Source organism: Myotis lucifugus, unplaced genomic scaffold, assembly GCF_000147115.1.
Source record: "Myotis lucifugus unplaced genomic scaffold, Myoluc2.0 scaffold_3, whole genome shotgun sequence".
NCBI classification, from domain to species: domain Eukaryota; kingdom Metazoa; phylum Chordata; class Mammalia; order Chiroptera; family Vespertilionidae; genus Myotis; species Myotis lucifugus.
In genome coordinates this window covers 12,625,911-12,644,455 of record NW_005871051.1, presented here as the reverse complement: position 1 = coordinate 12,644,455, position 18,545 = coordinate 12,625,911, and the positions used below count along the sequence as shown (strand labels likewise).

At 36.3% G+C, this 18,545-nt stretch overlaps 1 protein-coding gene across 1 annotated transcript in view; it reads right to left on the bottom strand.

The window, feature by feature from the left end:
• CPS1 (carbamoyl-phosphate synthase 1) overlaps positions 1–16,015 on the bottom strand; it is a 109,697-nt gene extending 93,682 nt beyond the window's left edge. The window contains exons 1-2 of the mRNA XM_006082476.3: positions 15,743–16,015; positions 2,222–2,331 (exon numbers count right to left, since the gene is read on the bottom strand). Coding sequence (XP_006082538.1) covers positions 2,222–2,331; positions 15,743–15,868 — 236 coding nt within the window. The 5' untranslated portion in view covers positions 15,869–16,015. The remainder of the gene's footprint in view (positions 1–2,221; positions 2,332–15,742) is intronic.
• Positions 16,016–18,545: the final 2,530 nt, after the last annotated feature.

The window sequence follows — 18,545 nt, the reverse complement described above, 5'->3', positions numbered from 1 at the left end:
ATCAACTTAGAAGAAAAAATCAATCCCACAAAAATTGACCCGAAGCATTTCTGACTTCTGAATTAAAATATCCAAATAACTATTTTAAAGTGCTGCTGTGGAGTTAGGGAGGAGTGCAAAAGGGCTTTCTTTTAAAGTTCTGGGAAGGAAAAATATAAGAATATTTGAGCAATCTTACCCCCATAAAGGCCAGGAGCTACCTATAGTAGCTATTCCACGCATTGAAATGCATTGCAATAAGTTTTTTGTCCCCTCTTACATTTCACTTTCTGCAGAAAGAGTTAAACCAAGTCTTTCTTGTAGATTACTACTGAAAGTGAATTTAGGATCTGAGGGGGACTGAATCGACAACCCTAAACCAATAAAGTTCAGCTTGGGCAGTAGTCAACGTGAATTCTTCAACACCCATCCAGACTAACTCCTCCCTGAACTGCCTCTGTGGACAGAATTCTTAGTCTTCCCCCTCAGTATCCCCTAAGGTGACTAAAGTGCTGTGATACTTATCCACACCTCCATCAGCTCATTTCTCAGATGCCTCTCACTTGTTGGGAATTGATCATTTTTTAGCCAAGGCTTACATACAATATAAATGCATCTCTTGAAGATGAAAAACAAAATAACTCCCTTAATTATCAACCACCTCACCGAGTGAGCCACACAATGAATGACAGCAGCATTTCTCAATGACAAATAGGGTTTGTGGACTAAGCTTATTAACGAATGCCTTATTCTCCATAAAAAGAAATCCTTAATTAATTTAATTTGACTTCCCTTCTTTTTTCTTTCCGTAAAAGAACTGTCCATTTTCTTTGAGCATGTGCTTACAATACTGTCCAGTAAATGAATAAATACAGCTTGTCCTAGAGAACTGCAGTGTTGGAAGCAAATTAATCCATCAGGTCCTGTTTGACTTCTGTGATGTGACAAGATTTATTACCCATAATCTATCACACAGAAGAAAACTCCAGTGCCCTCCATCATTCTGATCTATATTAAACAGTTGTTTGTTGGCAGGTATATTAACACGGCTAGTAATTAGTGCTGTCGAAAAGCTTAAATAATTGCCTGGTGAAGGAAAACTTTTCAAGCAGGTTTTATACACTGTAATTTAATGTTCTCACCAGTGGAACTATTTAAAAAACCATCTAATATTCTTCATTTCAAACAGAGAGCCAAGGGGTTAGAGAAAATGTACATTAATTATATCATGGAGGTTTGGCCAATCAATATCTTCAATATCAGTTAACCCAGTGTCTCCTTGTCTTTATAAGGCTAACTTGAATTTCACTGAAGAATTCATCAAATATTTTATAGCTTGGGCTTTTGAATCTCTAATGAAAACCTCCTGAACCCATCTAGTCATGTTTAAAGTCTCATACTTTTTTTTAATTCCCAGCTGTAAATCACTGTATAGTGCAGTCCCCTCACTGTTTATATGTGGAAACTAGGATTCAGATAGGTTAAGTGATCTTCCCAATATCACATAATCAGTTATCATTAGGACTGAGACCAGAACTTCAGTCTCGTGGCTCTCAGGTGAACAAACATGTGCTGGCTACGTAAGAACAGCTATAGGATTTCTGTAGCAACTCGCATCCTTGTTGCAGTACATCTCTTAGCAGATCTTAACAGCTAAGTTGGGTCTCAGTTGATAAATTTTGAAAATATCAGCTCTATGCATCTGCTCTCCCATTGAATACTTCAAAACAATAAATGTATCTGTTATGTTGCCTTTCTTATTGGAGTGCAAAACTGTATAAAAACCCAAGGACTCTGTTAGCCCCTTAGGGTAGTTCATATTAGATGTGCAAGGTTGGTTCTCAACTTCACGAATAGAATGGCACTAGAGTGTGCTTCCCACCCTTTGCCCTGATCCAGTTTTCATCAGATCCACACCCCGCATGGCAGAAGCCACTGAGTAATCTCACAGAAACTGTGTCCTTGCACCCTATGTGTCTGGAAATAATTTTGTTCTTTTTTCTACCCCGGGGAAACACCAGTGTCCAAGTTCTGTTTCATTTACAACAGCAAAGAGGAGTTTCTGTCGCTGCCTCTTGTCAGGGATGGCAGCAGTAGGCTGCGTACAGGCACAGCGCACCATCAGGGCAATATGAGGTCTTCCTCTGATACAGTGGTTTCGACTTCCCTCCATGAGTAAGATCGTCCAGTTATTCCTCCATGCAGAGAAAGAATACAGCCTTGGAGTGGAAGCATTACTCACCCTCCCAGGCCGGTATTAAAGACCACTTCACCAGCAACAGAGGATGGATGGCCAAAGGAATAACCCTTCATCTTAGTTCCATCTTCCAGGACAATGTGTGCCGTCTGTGCCTGCAGAGACAGATTCATGATTCTTAGCAGACTACACAATGTAAAGCACCGCTAGTTGAAAAAATCCCAAAGGTACAATACAAAAACCGATTAAATAAATGCACAGTATATTTGATGAAAACTTACTACCTAGATTCAGAGTCACTCTACTGTTACTTGTCACTTTTCTTCAAAGGCATGGCCCTTGTCACTGGCAGCTGTTTTATTTTGTTTTGCTTCAAAGAGGAACTGAAGCGTGTCAATACATTGTCTGTTCTAAGTCTACTTGTAGAGTTCTTGTCAATCCAGAAGTACTTCCACTGAGCTGAAATGCTATGTGTTTATCCTTTCCCCCTTAATATTCCCTAGCTTTGCTCAAGTACTGCTGGAAGGAAAGTTCATGGGTTCACATCAACATTGTAAATTGTACCACACAGCTCATCATCATTCTGAGGTTTAGAGCTGGAAGGAATCTTTAAGGTTATCTACCAAATTGTGTTCCAAGGAGTTCTTGCGTTTGATGGCGCTGTCCCAAGGGCTGCCTCCTCCGCCAGCTTTATGGTCATAAAGAAGCTGAAACTTTATGCTCTGTTAATACTGATACAAAAGCAAGCACTATGGAACATCTAAAATTACATGTCTTTTGCTTTTTAGTGGAGTTAATTATATCCATGTCTGATTCTCTAAGTTATAAGGCATTCTGAATTTGATTGCTTCACCATACTAATCTTTGAAACAGCTTCTATAAAATTATTGGCTTAGAAGAGGGACCATTAGAGAAACTTATCTAAGAAGCAGGCTTTATCCACTCCTCATACGTATTTTAAATTCTATTGTTGAAACAATTTAAACTTAACTCTCAATGTCCATAAAGTTCAGGAGAAAGAGAAATGTTTTAACCACACCTTCGGGTGCAAAATCTAGACTCTGTAAAAACCTCTATGGCACACAATAATTGGAACATGGTTAAAGAAATAAACTATTTAAGAAAAAAACTCTAATAATTGAGAAAATTTGCATAATAATATTCAGTATATTTTTTTAAGATTCAAGATGATATTATGGTTATTTTTTAAGACTCCTTGTTGTTTTACAGATATACACTGAAGTACTGAAATGATTAAGGACAAAATAATATGAGATCTGATATTTGCTTCAAAAGGGCCTAAATATTGTGTGTGTATGTGTGTGTGTGCATACACATCTATAATAATAAAAGCATGATATGCTAATTAGACCGGACAGCCAAACGACCTTGGATGTCCTTCTGGATGAAGCTGCAGCTACAAGGCAAGCCACAGAGGCTGCAGGGGCTGAGACCATTGCAAGAATTTTGTGCATCAGGCCTCTAGTTAACTTATATACACACAAGACTATTTTAGTAGTTTTTATTACAGTTGATATGTATAAGATACTTCTTTCAACATGTCAGTATATATATTTAGTCTGAGGTACAATGCATGAATTTCAAGTTTATATTTCTGAGAGAGATTGGAAAAGTGCTGTGCCACACATTTTATACATTTTTGTGCATGTGAGTGTGTGGAAGTATGTACATGGATAGAGTTCATAAAAAAAAAATTTCTCCTTTTCTTAGTATATCAAATTACCTTTGAAGTTGAGTTTTGTTTTATCTATAGCCTGGAAGCCAGTGTTTGACATTTCAAGCTTGACACTTTATTTTTCAACAAGAGGCCCAGTGCACGAACCCATGCACAGGTGGGGTCCCACGGTCTCACCCACGATCTGGGCCGATTAGGGCCGTCTTGCCCAGTCCCGATCAGGGCCAATTGGGGCCGGCCAACCGGGTGGATGGACCGCCGGAGGTTGGCCGTGGGAGCGAACTGACCACCAGGGGGCAGCTCCTGCATTGAGCATCTGCCCCCTGGTGATCAGTGTGCATCATAGCGACTGGCAAACCGGTCATTTGGTTGCTTAGGCTTTTATATATATAGATAGTTGTGATTTATCTTCTCAGCCACTAAACTAAAAAAGCTTTTGGAATTAGCACAAAGAAAACCACAATAATTAATGTAATATAAGTGACGATAAGAGTTGGCTGGCAGAGATCAGCTTAATGCACGAGTTCTGAACTCTGCTCCTGAATCCAAGAAATCACCTTTGCACATCACTTTTACTAATCTAATATTCTTATTTTATATTTTAATGTTTCAACTATTATTTGTTTATTTATAATTCAAGACAGAGGTTGATAATTTTAGAAAGTAAGAGTGTAATGCTTAGTATATTTCCAAAGACTATTATAAGCTCTTCAAATGACTATGGTGATGGCTCTCAACAGGGTATGTTTAATGAGAAAAATCCCCATGTAATTCTGACAGTTTCACCAGGTAAAACGCTTTGGTCCAAGTGATGAAATTTCACTGTCAAAAAATATTTCCTACTGAAAGTATTATCTTCTCTTCTCAGGGAAGTCATGGATAGCCTACATGCTTTTATAAAATGGAAGGAAAAAGGAAAACCTTTTCTTAAATAATAACTTTGATAGAACCTAAGATAACTGTTCTCAGTTCACAAAATGTGTAAATTCCAGCTGTTTTCTATATACCAGTTTATCCGTCCTATTCTGAGCCATACCTGCCTAAAAATATTACTTCATTAATACTTTTCTTCTATTTTATCCCCTTCTCATCTAAGAATTTCAAATTGTCTGATCTGTTAGTCACCATCTAATTATTTTAAAGAAAGATGAAAATTAACATAAGCAAATCCAACTCCTGTTACCTGTCCCTATAATTTAATTTGGTATTTTCCTTCCTTTCTCCATGGGACTAGTTTTCCACTTGGCTTTCCACCTTTTAAAGATATATTTGAGGAGACATTTACTGTTGCCTGGAATAGTCCCTGAGATTGTGCTCAATAGGTCTTTTTGCTCCTTTAATTATATTTTTTGTTCTTTCTGGCAGCTTTTATAGACCTTCCAATCTTCTTTCCAACTGCACACTATATTGTTACAAGGCTTCTGTGTATTGCCCACAGTACCCTTTATATTCCACTTAACTCCATTGTCCTCCAATGAGTTTAAAATGATGAGTGCCAACTGACTTACCTATGAGGAACTCTGAACAAAGAGCTATTATTTGGAATCCCCTCTGTTGGCTAAGAGTTCCCCAAATGCTATTTCATTCCAACAAATCCAAAAGAAATCACCTTGTTATTATCGCAAGGTATTTTAGTAGCCTCAGTCCTGGTACAAAAAGGTCCGTAGCCTAGGAATTAGACCATAATATTAAGTTATAATATAAGTGCCTACTGCTAGAGCACTGTGGTACTTTAAATGTTGAAAATTCAAATGAAACTTTGATAAAGAAGAATATATACACGTGTAGAATGTCAGGAGAAATAACTAAAAGGTTATATAAATATGATTCTACAAAATAAAGAACCTCTATTATGAGTGCTTAATTAAATGAATATTCCAACAAGACAGTTTAGACATTCAAGTCACAACATGTGCCAAGTACTATGTTAAGCTCTGGAAATACATGGATAAATGCCCCCAGGCCACCCATGTAGTAAAAGGGCTAGATATGCACATGGTGACAAAAGAGAGGAAACCTCAAGAAGAACACTGAAGCACCTGGATGTACAAAGACACAAAAAGTTTCATCACTCCCCCAGGAGATGACTCTCTAATTTTTTTTAAAAAATCACACTTTCTTTTCCATCCATGATTTAAGTAATAAAATTTAAAAATTTAAGAAAAAAATGTCAAATTTTGAATTTGAAGGCCAAAATTTAAAGAATCCTTCAAGTCCCTGCTCAAATGTCATCCATCTTCTTGGAGAGAACTACCTGGACCACCCTTTTCAAAATGACAATATGCCCTAGTCTACTCTTTTCTCATAGCACTCATTGCCTCCGAATATATTACCTGGTGTCTTATTTAAAATATCTGTCTTATCCCACCAGAGAGTGAATTTCATGTGGGCAGAGTACAGGGTCAGCTTTGTTCACTGGTGTGCCTCCTATCCCTACATCAGTGCTTGGCACAGGGTAGACAATCTTTTGATTTTGTTGGATAAAGAATCATTGAGTGTCAATCTGAAGATAATAACATTTTAATATGTACATATTAAAAGCCCTGTTTTCCAAACAACTTAAACAATAATAAATCTGATGATCTGATCCCTGTCTGTTTGAATATTATGTCTTATTTCTCAATAGATTCTAAACTTAGAGGTTGAGGGCCGGTCAAGGGCATGTACCTTGGTTGCGGGCACATACCCACTAAGGAGTGTGCAGGAGGCAGCTGATCGATGTTTCTCTCTTATCAATGTTTCTAACTCTCTATTCTTCTCCCTTCCTCTCTGTAAAAAATCAATAAAATATATTTTTAAAAAAATAAATAAATAAATAAATCTGATGATCTGATCCCTGTCTGTTTGAATATTATGTCTTATTTCTCAATAGATTCTAAACTTAGAGGTTGAGGGAAGGTGTGATTATCACCCCTAAAATCCTACTAGTATTAAATACCTAGCAAATACTAATTGGTTGAATGAATGAATGAATAAATGAATGGCTATCAAGTGGCAAAGATGGTGCCTAATTCTACTTTTGTTTCTCTGGGAGATACAGACTGGCTTGCAAATAACACTCCTGCTTTGCTCCAGTCATATTTAGACGATTCCCCTTACGCTCTGCTCACAAAAATAAGAAGTGATGGGCAATTTGTAGCTGTGTTTAATTCCACATGATCTATTTCCTGGAGACTAGGTAAAGGAATAAAGAACACCTGTTTCAGTAGTATTTTCTCGTCCATATTCCACCAAGTAGAGATGTAAGTGGATACAGCAATTTCTTTTTATAAAGCCATTATATCATAATTAAGCTTTATTCGCACTTTAGTAAAATTACTTTTGTCAGATAATCTACTAACTATTTAGCAGAGTACTGCTAAATGATTAAATAATGAATTTAGTGAAAGAGGAAATTTATAACAGAAAGAAAAAGATACACACACTCTCTTCCATACCCACCTTCCCCATTATTTATTTTAATACTGATGCTATTAGATGCTATTAAATATTTTTCATTCTATATTTGATATAATTTTTTTACTTTTAATCACATTTGAAATTCTTAATTCATTTGTCTTATTTTCTGAAATATAAATTTCTTATTCAATATTTTTTCTAGGAATGGTGAGTCTTCCAAATCTTTCAAATCCAAAGATATTCCAAAGATATTAAGTCTAATATGAAGATATTAGAGTGTCTCTCTCTCTCTCTCTCTCTCTGGAAACTTTTCCTAATATCTCTTTTAAATCTCATGTGGTTCTAAGAATCCAAATTTAGAATAAGAATCCAAAGGCTTTTGAGAGTCTCAAGAAATAAAGTTCTGCTATAAAGTTCTGCTATTAATGGGGATTCTAATGCAGAGAACTGCAGGACACCTGAGTGCTTTCTTTCTTTGTATAGCCCCAAAACATGAGAATTAGCCCAGCCCTAGCTGGTTGGGCTCCGTGGATAGAGCATTGGCCTGAGGACTGAAGGGTCCCGGGTTCCATTCCAGTCAAGGGCACATGCCTGGATTGTGAGTTCGGTCCCCAGTGGGGGGCAGGGGGGAAGGGGTTGTAGGAGGCAGCCAATCAATGATTCTCTCTCATCATTGATGTTTCTATCTCTCTCTCCCTCTCCCTTCCTCTCTGAAATCAATAAAAATATATTTTTTTCAAAAAAAATTATCCCAGACTTCAGGTGACTTTGACACAGCCCCTAACATCAGTCAAAGCCCAAGGTCCTTAGGTGCCCCCAAGTTGGCCAATGTTCAAGAATGGACATTCACTTTTGGGGGCCTAAGAAGCACAAAGTCAGCATGCAAGTATCTCAAATGAAATTCACACACACACGTATTTCTCTATGCCTTCTAAAAATCTCTTGGTTGACCTTGAACCAATGTTTAAATTGTATCTGCAATTAACATCTACAACTCTTCAGAATTCCATTTTTCCCATCCATATAATTAAATTGCAAAACATACAAACAAGCCCTTGCCATACCCACACCCCACAAAAAATAGCCCAGGGATTTATAACCAATATGGATAGCAAGGAAAATGCATTAAAACTAGTTTATACTTATAGTTTGATTTCTTTTAGCCTGAAGCATACAGATATTGTGGATCTGAAAGCCCAGCTTCTGGCTGAGCAGTGCTCTCCCTGTGGGAGCGCACTGACTACCTAGGGACAGCTCCTGCGTTGAGCGTCTGCCCCCTGGTGGTCAGTGCACATCATAGCGGTCGGTTGTTCTGGTCGTTCCACCATAATGGTCGCTTAGGCTTTTATTATATAGATACTCTCTTTGAGATCAAGTTTAAAAGGGTAGATGTTTCAAAGCATTTTCCATAATAAGGAAAATGCAACAACTATTGATGGGAGTCACACAACCAAAATCCCTTTTCAAGAAGCTTTGAAAATGTGCCCATGGTGCTGTGATTAGCTGATTTAGAGGGCTTAGTCTTAGGAAGTAATAGTCAACATTAAAACACAATGTATAATTTAACCTATAAACGTTTTTGAAACAGCCTGTGTTTATTATTGTTTTAGGCTTGTCCTTTGCATTCGGTATTGTTATTAAAAATCATCCACTTGTTCATTTATCATTCCACATCCCAGCATCATTCTGAGCTAGCTTCGAGGATATTGACTCTTTACTTTGAATCAGTTTTCTTTGGATCTTTTAGTTCCAAACACTGGAGACGAATCAAAAATATATTTTGCTTGCAGTCTAAGATTGCTTATGGTGAACACCTATCATGTTAGACTTTTGCATACGTGGAACTTGCAGGAATATATGAGAAAGAAACAAATTGAAAAACAGCATATTCTGTTCCAAACACATGACAATATTTTGGTTGAAGTGGAAGAAATATGTCAACTCTAAACAGCATTGCCCTAAAATATCCTACCTAAAGCATTACTAATGGCCATATAAAACAAGAATCCTTACTGATTCTTTGATTTAAACAATGTGTTCTCAAAATGCAGCCAATAAAAGGAAAGGAAAAACGTAATTTATTTTGTATTGAGGTAAAGTGCAATATATAAATGAGCTTTTGAATAAGCAATAAAATTACAACAGGAGAAATGATTTAGAGCAGTCTGAAGCCAAGTTAAACAACTATGGCTTCAGATATATAAGCACAGTAACAAAAATGCCAAATTAAAATGATCCATGTGATGTTTGAGGCCCAATTATAATTCTAACCAGATTTGCTACATGTATAGTTGTACAAAACAGACTTCCCTGTGTCCTTGTGCTAACTGCAGTGCTTACACACCTCTGAAATGGGAAGTACAGCATTGTTTCTGCCCCCGGGTGTGAGAATTCACAAGTAAAATGTTCTGGATGTAAAGCCTCTCGAGCTAATTTATTTATTTTTCTTTTTATTGAATTTATTGGGGTGACATTGGTTAACAAAGTTATACAGGTTTCAGATGCACAATTCCACAGCACAGCTTCTGTGCATTGTACTGTGTGTTCACCACCCAAGTCAAGTCTATCGTCTATCACCATTTATCTCCCTTTTACCCTCCTCTACTTCCCCCTCTCCCCACCTTCTCATCACTCCTTACTTCCTGCAATCACCACACTGTTTGCAGTGTCCATGAATTCTTTTCTTTTTTTTTCTTTTTTTTCTCAATCCCTCCACCTTCCCTTCAACCCACCCCCCTAACCAAAGCTTTCAGCCTGCTTTCTATCTGAGTCTATCTCTATTTTGCTTGTTAGTTCATTTTCTTCATTAGATCCCACATGTGAGTGAAATCATACAGCACTTGTCTTTCTCTGACTAAGCCTCAGGCTAATTTAGCAGTAAGTTTCATAAAAGATCTGAATATAAAACATTATAGCTACAGTAATCCTCTTAAGCTAGTCGTGAAAATAAAAATGATCTACTCTGGGAATCTGACTCTATTACTGTCAGATTGTCATGTAAATTATTTGCATACATAAATTATATGCATATCAGAAAAAGTAGAAGCCCCATGTGTTTATTTCATTTTCACCAAGGCCTAAAGCTATATAATATGTTTGATTTCTGGCTTACCTCCTGATTCTGAGCTAGTAGCTCATGTCAGTACTCATCCTCTTAAGACTCAAATAAATCTGATCCAAGATTTTCAACAAGGAAGCTTAAAGCCAGAATTTATTTCAGTTTCTTATTGCATAGGTAATATGGTAAAAAGCTAAAATCTTTGGAATGTTCTCTATTGATACATGAAAGCTTATTTTTTATTCTTTAAGTTACACTATCAAAATATGGATACTCACAATTCAGAATTACAGCACAATTTGCTCTCTAGAATATTTAATGAGACTTGGCTGTAGTTATAATGTCAACATTTCAGGATTTCAAAGTACTGTGACAGCAGTAATCAATTAAGCCTTACAACATGCCGAGTTAATATTCAGTCATCTGCCTTTGGTTAAACTTCAGCCAGTGTTAGGGGGGAACAATCACAAAGCTGATTTCCTTTAATACTTCTATGTTCTGGTCATTTATAAACAAATGAGTCAGGCTTATAAGTGATTTTTATTCCAATTATGCTTCTCATTATAAATAAAATATGGCACTTAGAAAAATTCCATTACAAAATATGTTTAAAAATTGTAGGTTTATTAACATCTGCTATGTAGTACAATGTTCTGAATCTTAGCGGTATCTCCAATGCTATATGGTAATTTTTACTTTATAAGAATAAAGTAAAATGGTCTTCTATTCAATTCCACATCATAGAAAAAACTTGTTCAGTAAAATTCTTAGTGATACAGCAACCCTAATGATTCATTTGTAAGAGCTTCACATTAACCAATAAGCTCTCTATGGAATTTTAAAGACCATCGTATAGCACTTATTAAGTTGGGACTAAAAGAAAAAAGCATAGAGGGGAGTTGAAAATACTCTCTTGAGTTGAACTCCTTAGGGCAGATGAAGAAAATCAAGTGTAAACTTGAGATCACCAGGGCTGAAGAGTCCAACACCAAGTGTGACCCTGGTCCATGTAGCTGTCTTCAGTCCTCCGTCATTGTAGAAACCTTGAGGAATACTGGTCACATGGAGCATGTTCAGTCTTACATAGAAAACTCCTGCAACCTTGAAGTGACCTCTGGTATGATCATTGCTTGAGAGATATTGGAAACATTCTACTACACTCCCACCTTTAGCACAAATCAGAACTATTAAGAACGCCTAAAGAAGATGTGAGGGCAAAGGAATGTTCTCTATTTCCACAGAAGTGGGTTCTAAATTAGCCTTTAAACCAGCAGTAAGTCTGGCTGAGCATGGTTAAATAGAAGCTCCAGGCATCATCAGCAAGAGAGGGAAGCTTGAGGCCAAGACTAGTGCCAGTTCTTTGGGCATTTCCCTCACCCGAATCCTTAGTTTCTGACCCAGAACTGGGACTAGGGTGAGGCGAGTGAGGTGCCTTGGGTGCAACATGGAAGAAAGGCATCCTTGGTCCTGGTAGCAAGAGCCTCCTTCCATGTTGCACCTTAGCTATCTCACTCCCCTACCCTAGTCTAAGCTCTGATCAGCTATTTTTTTTCTCAGCGATTTCATGGCAAGAAGCTCAAAATATCTGTTGATGACAAACAAGTGAGTGTATAGTTTAGAAAGAGGGCTATGAAAAGTGGAGTACATAAATAAAAATGTTCAAAAGAGGGGCCACCTCCAATTTAAAGAAATATTGTCCAACAAAAATATGTAAAGTCGCTCATCTATTCCAACTAATTCTGCAACAGCTCACTTGGGATTGGAACATTAATTTATTATTTCAATAATTTGGATTATCTTGGATGAAATCCAGTCCTAAAACCTATCTTTAGTAAAAGTATAATACAGTTATTTTTTAAAGTGTGTGATAATCATATCGGTATCCCACCTCTTCTATGTACAGAGGCTCCAATATAACAATAAAATCTATTTTCTGTGAATGTCTTTGTAGCTACTACAATATAACTAAATGGTTCTAATTGTAGGAGTTTTTGTAGTTGCCAATTCTAATCAAATCACAATAGCTCCTCAAGACTGAGCTAAATAGATACTTCTACGTTAGAATCAGAATATAATATCTTACAAAATGAAAACCTTTCAAAGACAATAATGATTCCTACGATGGATTTGTATCTGAAGTGCCAGAGACAAGGATACTTGGACAGTTAGGTTCCTGTCTTAATTGTAACACAAGTCACAATTTTTAAAAATAAGTGGATTAATGAAAGAAGCAGTATTTATTGGACCCTTTTCTATTCATAGGGAGCTTAACCTTTCTAATTTAATCACTTCAATTTCCAAATTCATTTGCAAGTAAAAACAAAATCATTAATTCTTGGCTACTTTCCAAGGATTGTGAACTCAGAATTTTAAGTTTGTAAGTTTCTTGAAATCAGAGACTATCTACATTATCTATTTATTTCCACTTATTTTTCTATCTGCATACTATCAGGATAAAAGTTTCATGTTTTCTTGTGAAATAATGAATTAATGAATGAATGAAATAGGATATTAGGTTGTACTTCCTGCCTTTTGGAAATGAATTCACCACAGTGGAAAAAATATTTGCTTCATAATCTTTGAGTCTAATTCATTATAAGCAATATCTTCCTAAAGATAGGTTTAATATAAGGCGAAGGTGAAAAAATTACCACTATAAGTATTTGAGAAATTGTATCATATATCTTGTCATTTGTGGATGTGTAGCCCATGAATAACATGAAAAGACTCTGATCTAACTCTCTACTAAATCCTACTGAAAGGCATAGGACAGAATTTATTTTTTCAAGTATCCAGTTTTGCTTTTAAAGTATTTTATAGATTTTTAAGTACTGATCATATGTGAAGATCACACAATCCTTTGATTAAGGAATCATTTCCACACACTGATGACAAAATTTAGGTTTGAAGAGAATATATGACTTGACCAAGTTTAGAGCATTGATAAATGCAGAGGAGGGATTAGAATCCAGATCAACTACAATTGGCTGAATGTAATAAGGAGCACCGAACATCTTACACTACTAATATAAAGAGATTATGGTTTCTAAAACCTTCATGGTTTAATATTTTACAGTGGTTGATCATGTATACCTTTAATATCAAATTATTTTTTGTTTGTTTGTTTTGTTAATCTTACCCAAGGATATTTTTTCCCATTGATTTTTAGAGTGGAAGGCAGGGAGGGAGGGAGAGGAGAGAGAGAGAAAAACATCGATGTGAAAGAGACACTTCAATTGGTTGCCTCCTGCACACACCCTATCTGGGGCCGGGAATCAAATCTGCAACCCAGGTACATGCCCTTGACTGGAATCAAACCCACAGCCATTCAGTGAGCAGGCCGATGCTGTAATCATTGAGCAACACTGGCCAGGGCCATATCAAATTCTTTTTAAATGAAGGGCACCTTGAAATTTGTTGCTCTTCCCATAATGAAATAGAGCTGTCTATTGGCAGGTATGCTATGTAAATATTAGCCACAAACAATTATGCAAGGAAGGGCCACAAAAAAGTACAAGTGTGACACTGCTGTTGTCTAACCCACACTCTGTTACCAAGGGGAGAGTGACCTTCAAAGACATTGAAAGGCAACTAATCCAGGCCAATGTTTATTAACCTGAGAGCAGCATATCTTCCACAATCTAACTCTAGGCAATATTGTTTTCATTACTATTTATTCTCTTTGAAGTTATATATGAGTACCTTTAACATATCACTCACACTGAACTGAAACCAGATACTCTCATAATTTATAGCTCCTCACTGTATCTTTGGTGATGTTTTAGAACAGTGGTTCTCAACCTTCCTAATGCCGTGACCCTCTAATACAGTTCCTCATGTTGTGGTGACCCCAACCATAAAATTATTTTCGTTGCTACTTCATAACTGTAATTTTGCTACTGTTATGAATCGTAATGTAAATATCTGATATGCAGGATGTATTTTCATTGTTACAAATTGAACATAATTAAAGCATAGTAATTCATCACAAAAACAATATTTAAGTATATATGTGTTTTCTGATGGTCTTAAGCGACCCCTGTGAAAGGGTCGTAGGACCCCCAAGGGGGTCGCGACCCACAGGTTGAGAACCGCTGTTTTAGAACATATGTCCTTTCTGCTCTCTTGTTACAATTAAACTGAATTTTTTAAAAATGGTTGTTCCTGGGTTTCTTAATTTTAAATGGTAGTTTTTTAATACTTTATCCTGAGATCTTGACTTACTTTTCTCACTCTGTGTTTGTGTGTGTGTGTGTCTGTCTGCCCTCTCCCACCCTCACCTCCCACCTCTCATTCCTCACCTCCTATCTCTTTCTGTCTGTCTCTCTCTTTTCCTTCCCTTTTACTCCTGTCCCTTCCCCATTCCTGTCAGTGGAGGCCATAAGAATCTATGGGCATTGCTAAGCCCTACAGATGTCACTCAGTTACAACCATATTGAATCCTGACTGGAGCAACCTAAGCAGTAGAATCTGTAGAAGCATTTAAAGGACTTTTAGTCAACCCAGTGGACATATAAAGTATAAGCAGAATACTTAAAACTATTACAACCTAATTTTATATCCACTGAGAGAAATTGCTTAGGGGTTTTTTCCTACTTCACTTTTCATAGCTCTTACTACTAAAGAACTACTGAGATTACTCCAGCTTCATATTCACAACAGGAGATTTGCATTGTCAAAGTTCCCATAGAGTAGCTTCAGACTTCTCTGGTAATAAATGTCTTCACAAAGGTACAGAAAGGAACAGAAGCCTAGTGAACTCTCATAATTCAGGGGCTGGTGCAAAGAAGAGCACTTAATGCTCCCTTCCTGGACCTGCTCCTCAGTTATATATACACTCAGGGGAACAGAAACATCAGCTGCTAATTGTTTCTGTCTTGCTCTGCAAACTAAAACTCATAAATGTGGCCTTCTAAAGAAGGGCTAAGAGGAAAAAGGGAAAATCATTGTCTTACATGAAGATCTGCAAGTATCAGATATTTTCCTTTCAAACATTTTCCGAAAAAAGAAGACATTTGAAAAGATAAAAGTTTACAGTGAGACAATATAGGGCAGGGGCTTAACACACCATCATGCGGCTCATGAATAAAAGCAACCCCACGTTTGAACCCAAACTGTGAGCAGGAGTGTCTGGGCACACACAGAGCCCTAAAAGCTTTTAAAATATTTGCTTTCTAAACAGAACACTTAGAGTTTACATGTTAACCAGAATTGTGACCCTCCTTTCGTAGTGTGTGAAAAATGCTGTATTTTTACTCAGAGCAGATAAAAATAAGCATCAGGTAAATCAGTAGGTTCTATGGTAAAGTAAATACTAATAAGTTAACATTTCAGAACTACATTCAGATATTTGCTTCACACTAAACTACATCCCATACAATTTTATCAGAAGCAATGAATATGAGAATATTACCTTGACAGAAAGGAGCCTAACGCCAGGTCTTGAAAATTTCCATTGATGTTGTGCAGTCAAATTGGTAAAGCCGAAACCAGTCTTCAGGGTCTTCACTACTTTGCAAGCTGTCAAAATCCTCGTCATTTTGAAGATGTGGATTTGTGACTAAAATTAAATGAAATTACATATATTTTATGAGAATTTTGTTACAATATTTTCAATTAATGGGAAAGAAAGCTGGGGAGAGGGGAGTACAGTCAGGTGCTGAGGGCTGACTGCACAGGGATCTTTGAATTTCCATTCATTCTGTTATTAAATGTCTTCAGCCACAGCTCCTCCTTCTCTTAACCCCTCCTCCCAAGGTAATGCCCGGAGATGTTCTATGGACATGTAATACGAATTGCAAAACATCAAACACTACCTTCTCCTGCTGAAATAACGCTAGTGTTGTAGAAAACCAGTCATCCATCAAAGGAATTGCTTATGCAGCTGAATAGAATGACCTAGACAACCTTAGGCATCTCACCCTAAAGAGTAGCAACTTTCTAATAATGCCAAGGATCAAAGGCTTTTTACTTGTATTAGATGTGATGCCTAATTTGCCTCAAAAATATGTTGTATTTCTAAAGAAACCTGAAGACTTGGCATTTTCTGCTTGGAAAAAGACAGTGGGAATCACATAAAGCCAAAAAGGACGTCAGAATAGACTTTTCTCCACAAATAGAGAGTAAAATATATTGTTTTCGCTTCATTTTGATCTTTTGGGTTAAGTTCTGTGTTCCAAATTTTAAAGCAATGGGTAATAGTAAGTAAAACACAGCTGGAGAAAAGCAACCTATTTAAATCCCTCTCAAGTGTTAGATATGTAAGTGTAGGAAACAATGGCAAACATTGATTTGAATTTTTAAAAAGGATTTTTAATTATTAAAGTGTTACATATAAATTTCTCAAAACTTGAGCATTCATGTTTCAACTGAGTTGAAATTCATAATCTAGCCCTTCAATCCCATGGTTGATCTGCAGGCAAAGGTTCCCATTGGTTGGGGGGAAGCTCTCACTTGTCATGTGTCTATGTAGATCAGGAAATACTGCAGCATTTTCCTTTGATACTTTGCAAAGGAGGCCAAGGAATAAAGGCTCCCTCCTAGGGCCTCCCAACATGGAAAATCTGACATAAAATGACAGAGATTGTAACTTTTACTGATATAGGATGAGTGCTAGAGCTAGGGGGTAGAGGATGAGGATGGGTTTTTGAAAAAAGAACTAAGTTGAAGTTCAATCATCTGTCTTACTTGTTGTATTCATGTATAAACACTCTCCAAATCCAAATTACTTTATATCACAGCTCCTGGTGATAGAAAACTGAAAAAAATAGTCTAATCTAGTGTACATAAGTAATGAATAAAATAGGTAATGTTATGGTAGGGTATCCAAATATAATGTAAATAAATAAATAAATAAACTCCCTTGTTCATGTGCAATAAAATTTAAGTGTGGGATTGTGTTGAACCTTGTTATCCTGAAGGATGCAGAAGAGTATACCAAGTAGATAGAGGGGAGAATAAGAGAAAGGATAGCATAAGCAATAGCATAAAAACATGAAATCCTATGGCGTATGTTTTAAAAAGCTCTGAAACAGTCCAATAAAGCCTAAATGCAAGGTATAGGGTGGGGAAGTGAATAGAAATCATAACATGGAAGACTTTGCATGCCTTAAAATGGTTGCCCTTAATCAATAAATAGTGTTTGTGGTACCTACAGAAGTGCTTTGAACAAAGGTGAAATTTATATGAAAGAAAGATGATAAAAAATGAATTGGAGGAAAAAACTGTCAGAAAGAAAACTCCCAACTTAGACAATTAAAGACTCAATTCTAGATTAAGCCTTGGTCTCATCATAAATGTATGGATATATATAGATATATATCTATATATCTATATCTATATATATATATATATATATATATATATATATATATATAGAGAGAGAGAGAGAGAGAGAGAGAGAGAGAGAGAGACTTGCCTTTCCCAAATTAGAAAAAATGGCATCTACTTATTCTAAAAGTTTAATGCAAAATAAATTTAGGTCATGGTCCCCTTACCCAGAAGTACTCATGTAATGAACATTGTAGTATATTTCCTCCCTTTATTGTCTGTGCTTTTATTAAATATGACAGTTGGGAACAGATTGAAATCTACAACCAAATTGGAAAACAAATTATTATATTAGTGAAGATGTTTACATTAGGATAGACCAAAAGGATGAGTTGGTTGGTAGTGACATTTAAGTCTGACATGAAAAATTTAGTGAAAATGTTTCACTTTGATTAAAGACACTTTTTCAAAGCATGTTTTTAAAAAGTGTTTTTAATTTGAATTGATATTATTCCCTCTGATTGCATTTACATGGTTCTCACCTCACATAAGCTGCACACAAGTAAGCAGGGTGACGCCTATACACCCACGCACACACAGGGGCTGAGGAAATCCATGCATTTGAAATGCGTTTTGTAAGAGCTAGGCCATTAAAGGTTCTCTAATCTTATAAGTCACTCACTCCAAAAAGCAAAATATTATATATAGCCCCTCTTTTCTATTACGATTCATCATAGTTGCAGGATTGGGTTACTTTTCTCTGCACAATCCCATGTAGAAACTTAAAACTAAATTAAAGCTAAACATTATTTTTCTCAATTTTGATGGAGTAAATAACATTCTGGTAGTTTTTAATTTAATGCTAAAAACTATTCTATTTCTTTCATAAATTGGAAAATTCCTTGAATATATATACCAGTATATAGATAAATATATGTATATGTGTG